Source organism: Patagioenas fasciata, chromosome 15 (genome assembly GCF_037038585.1).
Source record: "Patagioenas fasciata isolate bPatFas1 chromosome 15, bPatFas1.hap1, whole genome shotgun sequence".
Lineage (NCBI taxonomy): Eukaryota > Metazoa > Chordata > Aves > Columbiformes > Columbidae > Patagioenas > Patagioenas fasciata.
In genome coordinates this window covers 8117632-8138275 of record NC_092534.1, presented here as the reverse complement: position 1 = coordinate 8138275, position 20644 = coordinate 8117632, and the positions used below count along the sequence as shown (strand labels likewise).

At 47.9% G+C, this 20644-nt stretch overlaps 1 protein-coding gene across 3 annotated transcripts in view; it reads right to left on the bottom strand.

Moving 5' to 3' along the window:
* Nucleotides 1–20644, bottom strand: part of RAB11FIP3 (RAB11 family interacting protein 3) — a 74556-nt gene that overhangs the window by 41262 nt on the left and 12650 nt on the right. For all 3 annotated transcript variants that reach the window (XM_065850461.2, XM_071815379.1, XM_065850462.2), the window contains exon 2: nt 12011–12104. In XM_065850461.2, coding sequence (XP_065706533.2) covers nt 12011–12104 — 94 coding nt within the window. The remainder of the gene's footprint in view (nt 1–12010; nt 12105–20644) is intronic.

Here is a 20644-nt window from a genome sequence, read left to right as displayed (position 1 = left end):
TCCCCCAAGAGACCTTTGCTGCTCAACTGGCCCTCCCCATGTAAGGAGAACCATCCTGCGGGTACAGAAAGAGGAATGTGGTCGGAACAGGAGGGCCCTGCTCACTGTCCCCCTGCTGCACCATGAACAGCACAGGAGAGTGGCCATGGGCCACCAGTTGTAGCACCATACAACCCTGCTCCAGCCGCACACCGTGAACACAAATTCCCTCTGCTATCCCCCTTGGACCTCAAAGCCAAAGCCCAGCTGATGCCCTACTCTTCTTCACATCTCCTTCTCCATACCCCTTGCACCACAAAGCATTCATTCATACCTTACACCCACCCCTGATTGCATTTGACCTCTTTCCTTCCTTCTCTTCAAGAGCTGATGTGGTCAGCACACATGGGATCACCTCTTTCCAACACTGCCCAAAATCACAGCTTTTGCCCCAAGATGCAGATGTCATTAGGGACTGCTGTCTGTCCTCACACCTGAGTTCCCATAACCAGCTTTATCCTGTGGTTTCAGCTCTATCCATTGCTCCCACTGTTATCCCATTATACCATGCACAACAAAAATCTCACAGCTAAAAAAATCAGACTCCAAGAGACCCTCCAGGGAGCCTTACTGCTCAGCAAGCTCCCTGCAAAGGAGCTATAAGCTATATGCTAGGTCTTTTTCCAAAATTAATTGCACTAATTTATTTGACTGGAATATGCAGGCAGGGTACCAGGCATCTGGATAAAGTTTCAGTGGAACTATTGCAGCAGCGCAGTTTTATCAGAGAAATGTGGCTGATGGAGAATTTACAGAAGTAATTGTAACCAGTAAAAGCAGGCATGTGTACTATATCATCCAGTGAAACTGCGGTAACTTTTGGGGAAAAAAAAATAAGTAAAAGGCAGATTAAGTCTCCTGTGAGCTATCTGCTGCATCCCTTTGACACCTTTTCCCGTCCCCGCCTTGCCACTCTGGTTGCCCAGCATGTTCTCATTCAAACCCCACTGCGATCGCCACCTTCCAGGCTCACTGCACCAACCACACCACTCACTTGGGAGATGCAGATATGCCATCATACAAATTTTGCCGTGAGTCCAGCACTGACCAGTCAGCCACAGCCCCTTCCTTTCCCCCAGGCATTTGATTTTCTGTTTTCCCCAGTGCTGCCCTGTTTCTCGCTGGCTTATGCCTCTGTGCTCAATCCTGAGCCTTCCCCTGAAGATGCCCTCATTCCTCCCAGTATTTCAAAAAGTCATTGCCCAAACACGGCTGTGTACAGCTTCTGGTGAGGACCATCTCTGCCCAAACACACTCTCGCCCACTGATGGAGCATTCGCTCGTGTCCCTTCTGCAGCCTGCAAGACAAAGACAACCTCCATCCAGTGTCCACCGAGCGTTCAGAGCCACTGGCCAGCTCAAAAGAGCAGCAGTGCCAAGAGCAGCCACGCAGCCAGCCACATGGAAATTCCTCCTGTGCGTACGGTGTGCACACAGCCAGAGGACAAGCAGGACAGGTCCTGGGCTCTTTGCAGGTATGAACACCCACCGAGCCCCTGCAGATGCACCATCTCCACCATCTTGTGCTGACAGCAGAACTGCGGTGCTTCAAAAGGGCTTGGACCTGTAATAGCAACCTGGGCTTTTCAAGAAATCCAACAGAGAGTAGAGCTATGGGAACAGAATTCCCGGGGTACAGAAGGCTCCTGAAATAGATTCTAAAAACTGCTTTGAGAAGACAGGATTTCAGTAAAAAGGCACCTTGAGTCAAGAGCTGTGAGTACAGTAGTGACACACAGGTCAGAAACAGAGCCAGTTTTATCAGCTTCATATAGGAATGACCTAGAAAAACAGAGCCTTTCAGAAGTATTTAAGTCATCTGCCAACACACACTGTACATACTGCTGCAAGCCACAGAGCCACAAACTCAAAGTGATTCAAACAGTATGGATTATATGCAGCTAACAGGCCCAAATTATTCAATGCAGGAATAAGGCTAGGAACCTGCATGAATGGCACAAAACAAAACAGACCCTCAGAAATGGTAAGATGAAGTTATGATTGGCTTAAGAAAGGACAACTGGTATAAAGTGACCTCCTTTACTGGGCACACTGTTTGAAAATGAGGTGGGAAAAGACACACAGCAAGTATAAAAAAAAATACAGGCATTTAGGAGGATCTTACATTCAAAGCAGAGAAACAGTGGGGAAACCACTGTCCAGTATTTCCAGAGGTCCTGTGCTTTCCCTGAAGCTCCAGCACCCATGTGGTGTTAGTCACTGCAGGATAAAGCCAGCACCGGCCCAACCATCCGGCCTTTTGCTTACCAGGAGTACATTTACAATGTGATGTTCACACACAAAGCGGTGGCAGAGATCAGAGCTGGAAAGAGGAGCTTTCTGCTGTTTTCCCTCTAACTCAACCTGCTGGCTCCTCCAAAGACGAGACAACGGGCCAGGAGCACTTACTGAAGACTATAATTTTACAACCAAAAACTACACAAATGGAATAACGGAGTAGCAAGCTCAGGCTCCCAAGGAGGCAGTGTCAGAATTAAGGTTGCTTACACAACCCTCATCCGAGCCACTCTCAGTTAATGTGCTTTAGCAGTCCTGCATTTCCTGAATATCGTTACTCATGGATTGGTTCTTATTGTGTATTCCTTTTGATCCTCTCCACACAGTGCAGGCCCTCAAGCTTTGTTTAGACATACCATCTAAAGACATCATAAAAAGAATTAACTTCATCGTATCCAAGCACTTTGGAAGCATAAATCTAGCTGCCTTCACTTTACCTCGGAGACCAGGTGAGCATTGCTGCCTCCGCAGTAGCGATGGACCAGGGTCAGGAAGCCACTGTTAACGCATGTGGGATTTGGTATTGAGTTTAACATATGAGTCCTTGGTTTTAATTCTCAGCAATTTGAGCCATCTTTTTGGTGTGTGCTAGTCATCAAGACCAGCTCAAATTCCTCCAGACTTGTGTCAGCCTGGAGCAAAGGCGCACTGCTGGAGGTGTGGAAAACGAGGAGCAGGCTTGTGGCCACCAGCAAGTGGTTCAGAGCCACTTCACAACGTACCAGCCGAAAAAAGGCCATGAGACTGAGCCTCCAAAATCACACAAGTTGCCCTGGCAAGGAGACCTGATGTCCGCCATCTCCTTCACTCTAGGTTCTATTTGCAATAACTTTCTATTTCGGGAAACAAAGCTGGACTTTGCAGTCAACAGCTTTATTCCATTTTCTGTGAAGAGAATGAGTCAGGACCTCTTGAAAGACTGCATGCAACTATGGAAACAGACCATCCTAACTGAGCTTCCCCAAGCACACTGCAAAGGGTGACATGAGTCCTTCACTGCCATCCTGTGAATCTCTAATCAGTGAACTCAGCACTGGTCACCTCATTAGCAGGAGTCTTTCCAATCTGAAGAAGAAAGAGGCTGCCCAGTGGCAAGACAGATTTACAGGAGCAGTCAGACTGTGTGCACTTGGAAAAGACCAAAAGGTCATCAAGGAGAAAGATGTCCAAGGGACACATGCACCAACCCAGGAGGAGACATTACTTGGTACAGGTGAAAAGGGCTCGAGATGGAGCAAGCTGTGGTCAGTCACAGCACCAGGGGTTGCTCACCAGAGCCAGCCCGCCTGCTGCACACCCATCACAGCCCAACCCGGCAGCTCTGCAACTGGTACCAATTTCCCAGCAAAGCCACATCACACGCAGCCTCTCCTGTCCACGAGTGAGACCAGGAAACACTCAGAAGAAACAAGTTTTTGCCACATCAACCTGTCAAGGTGTCACATGGGAACACTCACTGCACAGTCACGAGCCTCCAGGCCATGAGATCTGAATGGGGCTCACTGGAGGAGTAAAAGCCATAGGTGAGTAATTATCCCTTCATTTGTAACACCAGATTGACTGGATTCCTAACGAGAAATGGTCTAATAGATCTGGTTTGCCTGCTGGTGCAGAGGCAGGAACACAGGCTGCTTCATTTTACCTAAAGCTCAGGAAGCCAACCCCACCTGATCTCTGGCCAGACATTTCTGGTGACAATGGAGGAGGCATTCCTCAGCTTCCTGGGTTAAGCAGAACATGAATAAACCCCCTTTCCAGAGCCAACAATCAAACCTGAGAAATCAAAACAGGCAGGACCGAAACCACCGCCACCCATCTGGAGCGTCCAGCCCAGCCCAACCTCCTCCCACGCACTCCCCAAACGGCAGGCCAGCCCAGTCTCCCGAAAGTATTAGTAGCAGCAGATGTGGAACAGAACAGCATTCTCCCAACAGAGAAAATAAAACATATGATGAAGAAACACTGAGACAGCAGATGGATGATGAGAAATGTCTATTTTCTAACAGAAGTTGCCATTGTTTGTTTTTCAGTCATTATCATCTCTGTAGAAGAGAGTGCACTAAGAATTGCTCCTAGGCTCTAATAAAACACTGCTCTCTATTTTTATATTGACCATGTCCCCAAAAAAACAAGTAGTCCCTGCAGTGCTTTTTCTTCTCTCTGGGCAGACAAATTAGGTTTTTTTGACTGCCAAATTTAGGCCTTTAATTTGCAATTTAAACTCACTCTAGCTTGCCTTTATCAGGCTTAGGTTACGGTCTGAGGCCCTAAGCAGCGACCACAAGTTGTCCTTCATGAGGACGCAGGGAACTCCCTGGCCAGCCCTTCTACTCTAATTTGCTATGATTTGCAAGAAATCTGGTTATGCAGTAACACTTTCCCCTCATAAGGAATGGTTTGCAAATGGTGATGCTGTGGGCAGATGATCCCAGGGTAGCTGCTTGCCATGGTGAGCGATGAGCAGCTTTGCAGTGCTATGGACTAGATTTCCCTTGGACTGCATGTGGGTTTTGGACCTGCCAGTCTCTCATACTCCATGACAGTGACTGGACATAGCAAAATTTCTCTGGTGTATATCTCAAAATAATACTAAAGAAAGAATTCTCAAAATAGTGAGGATACTCGTGCCAATCTCCTGTTCCCCGGGGCTGCTGAGCCTTAGCGGCAGTTTTACGGCAGCGCGTTGGAGTAATTCCCCGCCATTCTCATCCCAGAGCTGCGAGGAGGCCCACGGACACAGCTTCTCCAACACTTCTGCGTGCCTCCCGAAAGTAGGTCAATGCAGCATGTCATCTGCCAGGCTGTTTTTGGGAAGACGCGCTCCCTGCTCAGGCATGGCGCACGCCACGCGGGCCAGCCACGTCCCTGATGTAACCCCTCACCCAGCTGCCAAGTTACAAACATGAATAAAACTGCGTAAATTAGAAGAGAAATGAAAACCACAAAAAGCCGTGGTGAGCCAGAAGTGGCCCCCCCCCGCCCCTGCATCTCCATTCAAGTCCTTTCTGTAGCATATTATAGCAGAAATAAATAGTGACTTAAAAGAGCTTGCGGGCGATGTGGGCTCTGCGGTTCTGCTCACGGCTGCTCCAGAGCTTGGCAGCTGAGAAGCATCTCCCCAGGCACCGCTCCTACTTTGAAAGGGAACAAGCAGCTACTCCTATTCATCCAAATCTTACTGCTTACGCTAATGCGGGGAAAGTTTGTAGTCAGAGTTAGCCTTGCTGAATCCTGGCAGCTGCACGGCTGCAGATAAACAGTTTTGCGGGTGGTGGTTTTGCTCCTCGTTTTGCTTTTAAGTAGAAAAGATCCTTCCTCCCAGTTGAGCCAGTTTGGAGTTATCCTTTCCAGTGTGAAAGTATTCCAAAGCAGAGGATGACTGTGAGCATCAGGAGTGCCATGCGCTGATCTCCCACCTCTCCGCTGCTGTTCCAGAGGCACTGGAGCTGCTCCCTGCCCCACACCAGCTGTGGGGGAGCCAAGGAGCATCCTCACCCTCCAGCCGCACAATCTGCGGCTCACTCTGCAGCAGTACAGGTCATTTCGACCACCAAAGCAGCTCTCCCCCATCATTGCCTAGTGCTTATGCTCCTAATTCCTCATCCTCTGTGAGCAGGGAGAGTTACACAGACTCAGACAGCTCTCACATTTTCACGGGCAGGCCCAGAGGTTTCCAAGACAAGGGTGTTTAAGCACAGCTATTTCAAGGAGAAGGAGAAAAACAAACAAACAAAAAAACCAATCAACAACCAAGTTCAGTACTTCCAAGAACGGCTTGGCTGCTTCTGTCCTTAGCAGAAGGGGTCACAGATGACAAGCACGTGGACTCCAAACTTCATAAGTGCAGTAATAGCGCTACGAGCATCCCTCTGCACTACAGGGATGAGGAAAACTCTGATCTACTAAGCCAACACTACAAAGAACAGCAGCAGATCTTTTTTTCAAGTATACATATCAATTTAAAAATGACATGCAAGTCTTCACTCCTTTAATTATTCCAACAAGCAGTACATACAGTACATACATATATATATTTGCCAGAGCACAGCAAGATGTAATGCAAAAAAATGCAGAAGACATAATCAGAACAATTTTGATTTTATTCTTGCTCATGAATCAGTCTTGATTTCCCATTCATGGTAGTCCCGTTCCCTGAACAACAGCTGTACACAAATAGGCATCTGTCCTACCTTCAGCCATCAAATGAGCTGTCTCCCTAATGCGCGATGGTGTAGCCAGGGTTAGGAACAGGCAAAAGCAATGGGAAAGTCTTCACTGCAGCAATGCCGCATGAATAAAGAGATCAGCAGATCTGATGAGAACGTAGGAAGTGCTCATACCAGTGCCAGATACTCACCGAGTTTAGTCAAACAAGCACACAAGCTCTCCTTCCATCTGCTAAGCTTCAGTGAAGTCTTTCCTTTTAAAAAGCAAAAGCCTTGAATATTAAATTGGGCCTGGGTACCCCACTGAGAAAGCGTGCTTAGATGTCAGCAGTAGCCTATTGCAAATATTGCCATATTTCCAGCATCAATCTGGAAGAGAGACCGCTGAAGATGCACACAGCCTCAGAAATTATTACTGGATTGGGAGAGTATAAGGGAATGTTAGCTTTGGCTTCTGGAATTATCCCTGTGCAAGGAAAGCTTTCATTTCGCATAGCAAAAGCTATCTGCAATGCAGATCCTACAGGGGGGGAAAAAGCTACACACAAAACAAACAGTGGTTTATGTTACCAGACAGAGCCAGATATCCAATACACTCTGCACCTTCAAATGCTCTGCAGAGCCACAGCAGATCCATGTCACCAGGGCAGCAGCCAGCCTGGCTCTCCACAAACTAATTCAGAGCCACCACATGTTATGTAGCAACTCACATAAGCATTAAGTGGCTCGAGGCACCCAGAGCTGTCATCTGAGCACATTCTGACCAAGAGACTCTCCAAGATGCTGGCAGTGCAGCCGCAGGAGCGGGGCCCATTGCTGCCCCCCTTGCAGCAGTGCTGCAGAGCATGACCTGCACGTGGGGCGAGCAACGTGGGGGGAACAGCTCAGATCGGGGTTTGAGAACTGATGTGCAGGTCTCTCTTGGCTGCAGGCTTTTAAGATGTTATCGTTCACAGCCTTCATCTAGCAGGAGGGCTGGATATGTCCTTTTCTTTCAGGAAATTCCCGAATTAGCATTCGGCTACCAGGAGCACACCAACCATTTCAGGACATGAAATGCCAGTTGCAGCAACTGCAGCCTCTGCTCCAAGGATCCCATCACAGTCCTCCCAGGGCTGCGCTCAGGAACCGAGTGACGAAACCCCACAAAGACTCTGGCCAACTTGAGTTCATGCTGCTGTCAGTTCCAATTAGCAATGGCACGGTGCTTTTACAGAGGCTCTTTTGCAGCAGCCGGCCTGTGCGCTGCCAAAGCCCATACCACCAGCCAGCCCTTTATTTGCTGTCCTGCACCCACCCCAGCTTGCCTGGCTCCACAGCTCCCTGCTTTTCCCTCCAGCTGTCGTTTGGAAACCCATCAAATACCTTTGCTGCGCTGAACACACTCCTCCTGCTGAACGCCTCTTGTTCAGCCCCACCAGGGTATCTCCACTGAGCTCAGCTCCTTCATTCAGCACAGCAGCCAACTCCTGACCCAGTGGCCCCCCGAAGCCAGCACTGCTGGGGTCTCCCCCTGTCCTGCCCCCCAGCTCCTGCCAGCAGCTTCGTCGTCCCTGCAAACAGGAGCTTGGTTATACGGTTATAGATTCCAGGTTTGGGTGTTGGCTCTGGAGTTGTATTTTCCATCTTCCCACCTCCAAAGAGCTTTTAGGCTTTTAGTTGAAGCATTAAAAAAAAAAAAAAAAAAAAAAAGATTTGACTATTTCAGGCTCTCCCTTGAACTCACGAACACATCTATTTCTCAGTGGATGCGCTGTCTGCTCTCAGCACACAGGGGCCCCTTTGTTCAGGGATCAGAAGCTAAGTCAAAAGGACAGACAAGGACACCGAGCTCCAGGAATGCACCTTGCCCTGCCCAACGCTGCTGGTATTTGAACTGACACAAACAGCAATTCCCCTGCATGCAGGTGGGTACCTGCAGAGACCCCATTCCTAGTGGGCTTCTTCTTTTTTTGGAAGACGGATGTTACAGATGCTCAGAGCATGTGTGAGTTACACCACTTGTTAATTGCTGCTTTCAAGTTCCAGTAAAAGCTTTGTTCTGCTACGAAGAGGAGATGTTAAATATGTCCTATTGGATGCTGAGAGGCCTGTAGAACAACTGTCTGAAGCTTAAAAGGTTTTTAAGTATCCTGACAAAGAAAGGAATCTGCTTGTGAGGACAAGCCCTGTTGTTTGTTTTCATCCAGCTGTGGCTGATCCTGCCCAGACTTCATGTTTGCCAACTAACTCCCCCTCCAGCAGTTCCTGCATCCAACACGCACCAGACCAGAGCTGCTCTTTGGTCCAGGCACCTTGGCTTCAAATTATAGATACCTTCTTACTACCCTCTGTCCCACGTTCAGCTCCTTGACACACACGTAGACAGAGACCATACTCCTGGTCTGAGTTTATTAAGTGACTTGCATGCAGTCTCTCAGACCTGTTTCTTCCAGAGAAGATCCCTCCTGAGCCGCAGCTCCTAAGCACGATGAACGCAGCAGCCATGCTGGCTCCACACTTCTTTTCCCCTGCAGGATGACTACAAAGATGTCCTGTTGGATCTCACTGACAGCAGCCAAGTGCACCAGGTTTTCCTCTGGCTGTGGATTCCACAGGCATTACAGGCTTCACCTCCTTTAAGCACGCTCTATAACATACTCTGCTCCTTCAAATCAGTATTATCACTGCCTCCACTACATTGTCAGCTAAAATTTCACTTTTCAGAGTTATTTATCATCCCTGACTCACTGCCAATGTTTGATCTGCAGTTTCCCCCTTTGCTTTGCTATTTACATGTTGCAGAACTGGCCAGTCATCCAAGGACCATTCACATAAACTTTAAAAACAGGCAGACCATGCACTTCAGGGAGCAGGGGGAGCACAAGGTGACCCAGCAACCACACCACCCCATGAGCAAGAACAGCTGGGACACAGCAGGGTGCGAGGAGCCGAATCTTTCCCAGCAGTGCCTCTGAGCCTGCCTTCCTGTGCCCAAAGCCAGGCACTCCCCCCAGGTCCCCACGCCAGCCTGCTCCTGACAAATGCTTGGAGCTGGGCCTGAGAGCTGAGCCCAAGCACCCAAGAGCTGCGGGCTCACCAGCTCCTGCAGAGGAGAGACCCCAGGGCCCCCCAGACTCCAGCACTCAACACAGCACTCTAATGGCAGTCAAACACATGCAGCACACACAGATAGATACATATACATACATACACACACAAGGACCACGTTTGCCTGTTAAGCCTTCTCTTTGGGAAGGGTAGAAGGCAGCCACAATAGGCTAAAGACTCTCACTGAAGTCTCAAATCCAGTTTCTGCAGCATGCAAGTCATTCTACTTCTTTCCCTCCCAAGACTAACATTACCTGGCTAGACAGAAGATTACAGCAGCAGGGAGATCAGAACTGTTTTGTGGCAGCAGAGTGGTAGCATTGTGGCTTTCAGTGCTGAGTGGTTAACTGGTGCTTTGCTCTGCACTGAAGTCAAGTTCGAGGAGCCCCAGATCAGCATGTTCCTCAGCCTGCAGGAATGTACCCGAAACAGCTGGCACAGGAATAGAACCGAGGAGTTTAGTATCCTCCCTGGATGGAAAGGCCAACTGAACACGAAAGCAGTTGTAAGGAAAGCAGCTGACTATGCAAGTTCTGCTAGTTTTGTAACTGCACCTTCAATTTGCCAAGACAGACCATAAGAGCTCGAGCAAAGTCACAGCTATTCTATGGAGAGTCTCCAAGAGAGCGGGGAGAGGAGAGGGAAAGAAAAGCAGAGCATATTCAGAAATAAACTCTTCCCTACATTAAACAGCCACTGCAAGGTACAAGCTTGCATCAGGTCTCACTTCAGCAATTGACCAAAGAATTACAGAGTGTGGGGAAGCGCAACAGAATGATACCTGGCTAAAAATAGATCCACCTAATTAAAAAAATCTTGTTAAAAGGGACACCAAGCAGCAAGCGCAACCTCTTCTCTCTTTCCAAAGAGATGATCAATATTGATTGCCTCAACAGTAGCAGCAAATCCTCAAGACCACTTCAATGTGAGCAACTGCTCGGCTGGTAAGACTCAGAGAAATGCTCTCTGTGTCCTTCCCTGGGTTTCTTTTCTAACTGTTTAATGCCGTGCAATGTTGGAGAGCTCTGCCTTTCCTAACCACTGTAGTAAATGCATATCAATCTCTTTCAGGTTTAATAAATAGGGATGCTAAAAGCTTTATCTGGATCTACTTTTTCTATTCAATTAATATAACACAATACCAGAGCATTGAATTATTGAAGAGAAATATAAGCCAGAGCTTTCACAAACACGCTCTACTCCAATAGCAATTTATTACAAATTAATAGCATGCTGCATTTCCCGCTGTATCATGAGCACTGGGAATCAGCTGCACTGCCAAGCTACACCAGCCATGAAAACTTCAGAGCTGCCATGAAACACCACAATCTTGAGCACAAAGAAGCTGGGGAGTGGGATGGAAGAGCAGGAGAGATGGACGACTGACAGAAAAACACACGTCACTTCTCTTTGGAGGGTTTTCTACTCATGAAACAACACAGTTTGTACAAGAATAGTCAATTAGTCTGTCCACATCTTTGCTTGTCTCGGTGCTCAGAAACACGCTCAGTGTGCAGGGCTGACAACATGCTGCAGGTTCATTGCTGCATGAAAGCAATGCTGAAGTTTAAGACAAACACTACTGTAAACAGAACTGATTAACGTATGTGATAATTCATATTTTCACAGATAAAATTACATCTGCTCAGCATGAGGCTTCCAGTAATTTTCAGACCCCATCCTTAACAACAAGCTTGCACCAAAAGGACCCTCTACCCCTCATACTAGAGATGAATCCCAAATTGAAAAACTCAGCAAAAGAGTTCAAACGCCAACCAGCCAGAAAGATACTTCACATTTCACCAAGATACTGCTCTGGAAGCACTTGCAACAAGCCCATCAAGAGCAACACGGGCATTGTCACAGGTCTGCTTTGGGAACCCGTTTAAAGATTCCCTACCAATCCATGAGTTTAAAGCTCTTGTTTCATGTGTTTCTTGCTAGAAATCATCTAGGCACACTGATCCTCCAGAGAGTTTGAGTATGGGCAAATGCATTAACACCCAGTGTTTGGAAGATGTTACAGTCTGTAGCGGACAGACAGACACCTCCAGAAGCATGTCAGCCAAGAGTTACTCCTCTGTCAGAGCCGCAAACCCCCACAAAACCACAGGCGAGATCAGACACCAAGCAAGAAGGGACTTTCCCTCAGTGGCTCTTCTGTTTCCAATATACCTTTAAGAAGGAACTTTCCTGATAAACAAGAAAACATACAACCACCACCACAACTGCTGTACCACCTTTTTCAATCCTACTATTAAATGTACCTAACCTCTCCGCCTTGCTCTCCACCCAACGCAGAGTAGTGACTTCCAGAAAAACAAATCCAGTTTGTTTTCATCAAGTGACTTCTCAGCTCGGTTAACCCCTGTGGCATTACATTTGGTGTCTTCCTGTCCTCAGAGAAGCAAACTCACCTCCATTTTTGATAGCTCTGATCCCCCGATGGAAATCTTCGAAACTGATGACTCCAAGTCCGCTCGGATCGAGGTACTTTGTTAGGTCCTTTACCTGCAACCACAAAAGCAGAGTTACCCATAGAGTCCTTTAGGGAAGCAGCATCTTCCATCAGAGAAACACCTAGTAACAGCTTTTTCCTCCTTACAAGAAAAAGATTTGAGCTCATAACTTTTAATTTCTTAAACTGACACCAAATTGCAGCCATTCTGTGTGAAGGGAACATAAATCATCAGTACAGAGGGGTTAATTAGTACTTGGCTGGTGCTGAGACTATTGCTTAGTTTTGAAACGTAGGTTAAGGCAGTATTTCTTGCAACCTGGTCCTTCTCTGCCAGGGATTTGTTTATTTTTATGTTTTTTAAAGAGGTCCTATCTTAATTGGGAAAAATCAGTAATAGGCTGCCCAGTAGGAGGGCCCAATTAAGAGGATTCAGTGATAATGAACTGCTCCACGCTACAAATTGAGGCCATACAATTGAAACGTTTTCACAATTAGACAATGCCCAAGGGGGAAGGAATCACGTCAGCTGGCGAGGATTAGAATGCGGTGCCGGCACAGGCACACACGTAGAACGAGGGACACTTGCAAGACCTGGTGAGATTCATCTGGGCACTTCAAGCAGAACAGGTTGAAGGCAAAACCAAAGTCATTCCTCCAGTTCCAAATAAAGCCTTCTACAAGGTGCACTGGGCTTCTTCCTTCCAGGATGCCACAAGCCTTCCCTTCAGAAAACCCTTTATACCACTGATCCTTCTCAAGCTAAGCCAATCAGAAATTTTTTCTCCTTTAAAAAAAATGCAGACCCTCATTTTAAGAGATACTGAGGCACGTTCATATATTTTAGAGCCACATCCTTCAGCTCAGAAACAAGCCCAGGAGGAAGCAGGGTGTAGGAGATGAAAGAGGGAATTGTACAATCAGTTTGTACTCAAAGGCTGCCCTCACCCTGCCAAATGCATGGACCTCTCCTCCTCCTCCTCAGCTGACGCACAGGAGGAAGGCTTCAGGCGCTCTGCAGCACTGCATTTGTTCAGCTCTCACGAGCACAACCAGTTGGCTTTTGACTCACTTGGGCCATCTCTTGGTTTTGGTTTGTTCTTAGGGAAAAACACGGTGACTCAAAGCTCTCCTCCCAGGGAAGGAAACCTCGCATCCCAGAGGAGACTTATCTAAGGGTGCAGAGGGTGACCGAGCCCAGCTGTGGTGCTGGGAGCTGCTCAGCTCATCAGCAGCAGCAGAGCTGGTTTGCTGGCTTTCCGTTTTGTTTTTCTTAAACCCAGGTCTGCGTTTATACATGAAAATCACACCTGCGATAGGCTCAGAGCTGTTCACCTGTGTGTCCATGTGGGAGGCAGGACAGGGCTCTGCTCCGGGCATCCCACCTCCCCACAGCAGCCATCACCACAGGGCTGAGACCATAGAAATCCCTTGGCTGCGCCTCTCTGGGGCCACCACGAGAGAAACCCCAAGCCCAGCATGGCCCAGGCTTGCCTGCCAGTTTATCTTCTCTCCATCCACAATGGTATAATGCAAGCATCTTTTCCATTTTTCTGCGGAACCTTTTCAGTAGACAGATAACAAAACTGCTGAACTCACATGGCACGCATTGACTTGGACGAGTCAGGCTTCTCGTCTGCTAAACAAAGGTATTTCAGACTAATAAAAACAACTCTCAGGAATGTGTCAGTTCCAGTTAACGCATCTGGCAGCTTCTTTGAGTTCAAAAGCTGTAGCTTAATTTGTTATCTGTGTATATAGATAACAGAAATGCAAGTGACATTTAATCACACTTGATAAGCCTGTAAGTGATTATCATGACACACTCTGAAGTACAGTTTCTGTAAAGATCCAGCCACGATGTGACACACAGGACATGCAGGCCGGGCCGCTCGCTGCGCTGCGGCAGCACCAGCGGCTTCCAGCCCTCGTTGCCTTCAAAAGAGACAGAGCAGCTGGACAAGTGCTTTGCTTATGGAAAAGAGCCACCTATGTATTTAAATTAAGCAGCGAGCAGGGCGAAATGAGTGAAAATGCTTCTTAAAACTTCACAACCCTGACATTACAGATGCAAACAAACAAAAGCCACACAACTGATGAAGCTCAAGCACACGGTCTGCACTGATCCAAATGTGTCTGTATTTGCTGACCAGGCTTAAAAGGAACCCTAATCGAGACAACAGTCCCATCACCACTGACACCCAGCAGAGCTCAGCACTGTCTGCCTGGCACCCCAGCCCCGGGGAGAGCAGCAGCCTGTCCTGCAGCAGCGCCCAGCATCCCCCGGCACCCACAGCGACACAGCCAGAGATGCTGCGGGGACATCCCTGCCCCGGCCCTTTAGTGCCCACGAGTCTCTGAACGTGCCTCCACCAACTCTGGGGCTGCAAGCTCCTCAAGCTCACTCCCTGCTCTGTACAAAAGCACCGCCTTTTAACTCTTCTTCCCCTATTTATTTTTGCTATTTCATCAACTGCCTCCCAGTTCTACCACCAAAAGATGTGATGAGGTGCAAGTATTATCCCCCTGGACCATACTCTCCTCATTTCCTTGCAAGGCAGCTGCTCCAGGCTCTTGGCCATTTTTCCTGTTCTCTCTCCAGCCACCCCATCCTTTTTCAAGATGAAGGCCAGAACTGCACACACTATTCAAGACAGGGCACATCAAGGTGTTCAACAGTGCCAAACAGAGCTCCTGGGCGTTATTCCAATAGCCCACTCCCCCAAAGCCCACCACCCTGTTCACATCTGAGCAGTCACAGCACTGAGCCACTGGCCCCAGGAATGGCCAACGACAGCTCCCCCATCCTGCTCCTGGGTTCTAACTGCCAGTTTTCTCCATTTCTTCATTTTGATTACTAGGCTAAAACCCCTACCTTATTAGGACAGTTGGAAAAAAACCCAAGAATTATGGCCCAAACTGGTTTAGATTAGCAAATCTTAGCACTTCTGAAGGCACAGATTTGTTGCATTTAACTGAAGACTAATCTGCAAGAATAGTTAATGTCACACTCCTATTAGCACAAAAGCAAAAGTTAACACTCTCCCAAACTGCAATGTTAAGCTGAACGGCAGATATAAGCCACAGTCACAGGGAGGAGCCTTCTTTGGGCCAGAAATAAATATCAAAAATAGAGGTTTTACTCAATGTGTTTGTAGCTGGTTATACACTCATCTCAAAGAAGAAAGGCCAGCTACAAATGCAGAGCATTAAAGAGTCAACCAGGATGACGTGGTTTAAATCCTGATGGAAAATGAGAGGTTTAAACTACTGTAAGTCAATCTGCCTTAAGCTGAACACAAACACCAGCCCGCAGAAGCAGAACTGGTGGTGGGAACTGCCAAACAGTCCCTGATTGCCCATGTGCCAGGGACGAGGCACAGTCCAGAGCAAAGTGGGAATGAGCTCCTGACATGAGTCCCTAGGACTTTCTGCTGGTTAGAGACATGGAGAGGAAAGCAGGCTGGGGGAGGAGGGAGATCATCTGGCATCTCAGCACCAAGGCAAGAACTGCTCATTGCACTGACCATGCTGCCACGTTGCTTTCTGTATTAAAGAGCTCTGCATGCAAGCATGGCATTTCACCTTCCAAAACCAACAAGATTTGCTGTAAACCAAAGTCCATCTCCAAACACGTACACCAGCGCCATGCCGTACCACCACACCGGCTGTTAGCAGCCTTCTCGTGATACAGAGCACAAAAAGAGCTTCCTTGCTTCGATGAAGTGAAATCAGTTCAGTAAGTGATTTTGAGCCTCAGCTAAGCCAATGGTGACAACTCCAAATTCAAATTAACACGAGGGCTTGGCAGCCACACAAAAGAAGTTTTCCAGGGAGGTGAGGGATTCCCCAGCTGTGAGTGGCCTTGTTAAGCAGGCTAGAGGAAAAGGAAGCTCCAGGCCTTTTATCTTTACCTTATTGATGCTCTGCGTCTCTATCACTTAGCAGATGGATTCAGCAGAACAAAATATCCACTGTGCTTGTTTTAAGCACTAAACTCCAAAGGAAGAACGGGCTGCGCTGGCCAGCTGACACCCTCCTTGTAACCCCTGAGCTTGCCAGCTTTCCTTCATATTCTGGCAGAGACCAGCGCTGAATCTGCTTCCAAAAAGAAATTCTTTTGCAGATTTCCAGTAGCCACAGCAGTCAGGCACCCCACAAGGAAGAGCCAGTGGAGCTCAGCCCCTGTGGTCATATGGGATCTCATACAGCCGCAAGCAGGGCCACGTCTTGTCCTCCACACCATGTAAGCCAGTTATTTGATGATGAGAGTAATAAAGCAGTATTTCAGTACTGCTTTACTACACAGACTCTGGAAGCAAATCGAAAGGAGACAAAGAGGAATCAATACTGATGTGTCCCTGCTACAATATGCCGAAATACTCAAGGCAGGCCAGCAAGCAGGCTGCAGTTCCCACCAAGAACTTGTGCACCTGCAGTCTCACACACGCTGCAATAAGCAAAGACAGATGCTTTTGTCTTGAAGTCACTCCCTCCTTTCCTTGGAAAAGATTCGACGTGTGGTCTCAGTCTTCTGGGTAATACGACAAGTGCCAAGGTAAGTAATGGGAAACTGAGTGATGGTGAAGGTCTGGTCTGCTTAATAAAGGACTTCTAGTCCCAGGCACCCAAAGGGATAAACAACATAAATTATGTGCAAAAAGAACCTACAGAGCTGTTAGACACCAAGAGACCGGCCCAGAGAACAAACAACAAGCCAGAGACCTACTAAGAGCCTGGTTGAACTGGGTGCCTGGCTTGGCATGTTTTGGCCACTTGAGCAATCAATGGAGACAGACCAGCCCATCCAGCAAAAAGTCCATAAAACCAGTAAGCCCAGTCCAGATTCTGACTAGGTAACACAGCATGCTGATTGCTGGCTGGGACTCGATTCTAGCCCCAAACATCAGATGAACTGTTAACACAACCACCATAGGAAGACCTTCATCAGGGAACTCGTTGCCATACTTTGACCTGATGGCAGCAGCCAGTGTTGGTTGGAGACTGCTGCAAAAAGCGGCAGCTACCTGCAGGCAGTTCAACACACATCTGCATTTCACTTATTAAAACCTATTTCTAGAGAGAGGCAGAGGTTCAGCCTAAAAAATGAGCACTGAGGCACTCAGATCAGAGCTTTGGAAGCAGCTGCTCAGCATGAAGGCGGGTTGGGTGCCCCCACCTCAGGCAGGCATTTCAGCAAGGAGGTTGTGGTGAGCAGAGAAAATACCTGGTTAGCATGAACATCCTGACTGGATCTGGTTACCAGCGGCTGATTGCCGGGCTTGGCAAGCCGCGATGCACACACGAGCCCCCTCAACATGAATGTGCAGATGCCAGCAGGCTGCAAGGCAGGGACTGGGTCAGACCATCCCTGTGCACAGCTCTGCTACAGGGGTGCGAAACAGAAACAGGGAGACCTTAGGCCCCTGACACCCCATACAGCCCCCTCCCAAACACCCACCTCAGTCCCACGCACTTCTTACCACCAGCTCTCCCCAAACTATTAATTAATAGGAAATTCTGCTCTCTTCAAAGGAATATTACAGAGGACTAATAGGTTTGAGGATCTTACCCTTGTCTCTTCCCCTCCAGAAGAAATGGGAGCCTTTGTGGTCAAATTCAAACTCACAAAGGCAGGACCAGGCAAGGAAGCAGGGTCCATGCTAGACAAGCTGCAACTTCAGCATCAGCTTCCAAAGGGCCAGTTTCCACCTGGTACCTTTGATGAAAGTCTAAGGAAAACAGCCAGCCCTTCGATGGGAAAGGACCCTGGGTACACACAAAGGGAAGCGAGTAACTGCAGTCTTTCACCATTTCTGTTAACAGCCCAGAGAGGTTTCCAAAACGTTTATGTAGCTTTTAATCAGCTTTGCATGATTAAGCACAGTGCACGCAGACATCATTCCCCATGCATCTGGATGTTCCACTTGGACACAGATTCTGAAGTATTACAACCAGAAAATAAAACTTCACTTTTAATCCAATGTGGAGCTTTTTCTACCAGCCTCTGCTTTGCATTTTCTCCAGCTGGACCACACTCCCCTTTGCTACCTGGATCCCTGCCGGGCTTGGTGTAAGGCTCCACACTGTGTTAAATGTGCCCCAAAACAGCCTTTGCCTTCTGCTTGGCCTTCTGGGTTGTTTGAACCACCTCATTTGATGTCTTCGGATTGTAGCAGAGTGTGGTTTACAACGACCTGTTTGAAGACACTCTGTTGTGTCCAGCAGGATCGGGGTTTCCTACTTCATACGGCCAACAAGGGACAACACGTGGGATGGCAGGAGCAGGCCTTGCCAGCCAGCATCTGCCCGAACACCTTCTCCACCCAGTTACAACCTGGGAAGTTTCGAGAAAAACAAAGGACCAGAAATGTCCTAGAATCCAGTGGGTCTTGGAGCTTTAAACATAGGAAACTCATTCATATTGAACAGCTAGGTCCAGACCAATTCTGGGTACACAGGGGACCACAAATCCTGCTTGACTGACACAGGACATGAAAATCTAGGCACCTCTCAGGTAACTCAGACTACCCTCTTCTGCCTGCAAGAAGACCAAAGCTGCTCCGAACACCTTTTATCTTCAGGCAGAAAAGCAGTAGTTCCAGTCACACAACCCCTGAACTCAATCAGAGCAAAAGCCAAGTGCCACTTCGGCATGATTGCCAAACAGAGGGGATTTTTAGCTGGCGATACTCTAAAGTACAGGAGAGAGCTCATGCCAGACGCTCTCCTGTTAGGTTTAGCCGGATCTTTGGCCTGAAGTGCTACACAGGAATTTAACAGAGCAAGCACATGCAATGTAAAAAAACTCTCGTGGTTATGCAAAGGTGGATGCAGCATCTCTGCTCTCTGTGTGTAACCGAAGGGAATAAGCCATTATACTCATTTGTTTGTAAAAACCCACTTTTTCTCTCAAGGCTAAACCCATTATTTAAAGAAAGAAGAATAATATTTTAAAATGCTAATTACAGAAGTCAGGGTAGTTGGAATTTTTAATCTTTGGGAAATGCGCAAACATGCTGGAATTGCTGAACCTCCTGCAGCCAAATACTGGAGCAGCTGCACAACTTGCCAAAGACACAGAGGTCCCTATAGATCGTGCAGACAGTAAATCAATAGATTGCAATGTGATCAGCTGAAATGAATTGATCCCTGTTAATGCAGCATTTGTCTGGGCTAAGACCACGTCTATTCCCTGCCCTGTGCTGGGTGCTGAGAGAGCACTAACATGCCAACACTGCGAGCATAACTCCATGTCGCTCCATGCAATGTATTTCTCAGAACGCTGCACCGATCTCCAAGCCAGAACACCCTTTCCGGTGCTTCATTTCTGCAGCTTCATCAATGGAAACAGGGAGCCTGAGTGGAAGGCTGATAACTCGGGATTACACTGGCTCCAGCAATGTTCATAGGAACTGAACTCTCTGATTTGTTAAAGGATCTGGCACTACAGAAAGCAGGCAGAACCTCAGAGCAGGTTTCTATTCTGCTGCAATTACACCTAATTAACTAACCTCTAAAATACCCTCAAGGGGGCAGATCTCATTACAGGAGAAGCAATGGTCAATTGTGAGTAAGCAGCACAAAAGCTGCATTATTTATTTCACAACTGGCGGCACTTATCCAGGGCTGCTGTGAGCATGTTGCTCCCCCAGCCCTTTCAGAAGCTCCAGGAGTTGATCAGCAGGCAGACTATGTCTGGTCAAGTCTCCGTCCACTATAAGCAACACCCAGTGAAGATGCTTTCTGCAACGTGCATCCCACATCGATTCACCTGTCCCTTGCTGTCACTTCAGCCCCGGAGACTTCAGGGCCCTCTGCTATCAGTCTAGTACTTGAAACTAATAATCAAGACATTTTTCTGAGGAGACAAAGAAAAAGATTCGGCCTGGTTTATTTCCATCTCTCCCTGCTACAGAAAAAAATAACCAAACCTGCTACATAAGGCAAAAGGGAAATAAGCCTCCCATGGTTTTCCATCAGCCTGCAAATATTTAAAGAACTGGAACAGGGGGGCACCACCCACAAACCAACAGAGAGAAGCCCCAGCAGTTCAAACTGAGCAAGTTCCTCAAGGGGGACAAGCTCCCCTCCTTTCCCACCTGCCCAGGAAGATGATCTCTTCACCACTGACCACATCCACTTGCCTAAGAAAGCTGTTCACTTGACTTTTTGATGCATGTCACCTATTTTGGGCAGTTCTACACCAACCTTGCACCCAGGTGGCTTTGGCCCTGAGCCCCAGGGCACAATGCTGCTCACCAGCTGCTCTCAGGGTCCCCGGGCTCCTTCTACCGGCACAGGAAATGCCAGAGGAGAGAGATGCGAATATGTAACAAACAGGACTATCTACTGCAGGTGGCAAAGGACCAACCTATAGAGAAATCCTTCCCCAGCAAACTATTATTTTTCCCTTTTTGAAAGGGGAAGGAAGGTCTCCAGGCCAACTGTCAGCCAAGAACAAGCCCAAAGTTGACGCAGAGGAGCAAGTCTCCTGCGTCTCCCTCCTAAAGCCACAGAGGGCCATACACATCAAAAGCGTGCAAAGGAAAAGATTTCCCTTCCAAGGTTCAAAATTCAACAGGAAGAAGAA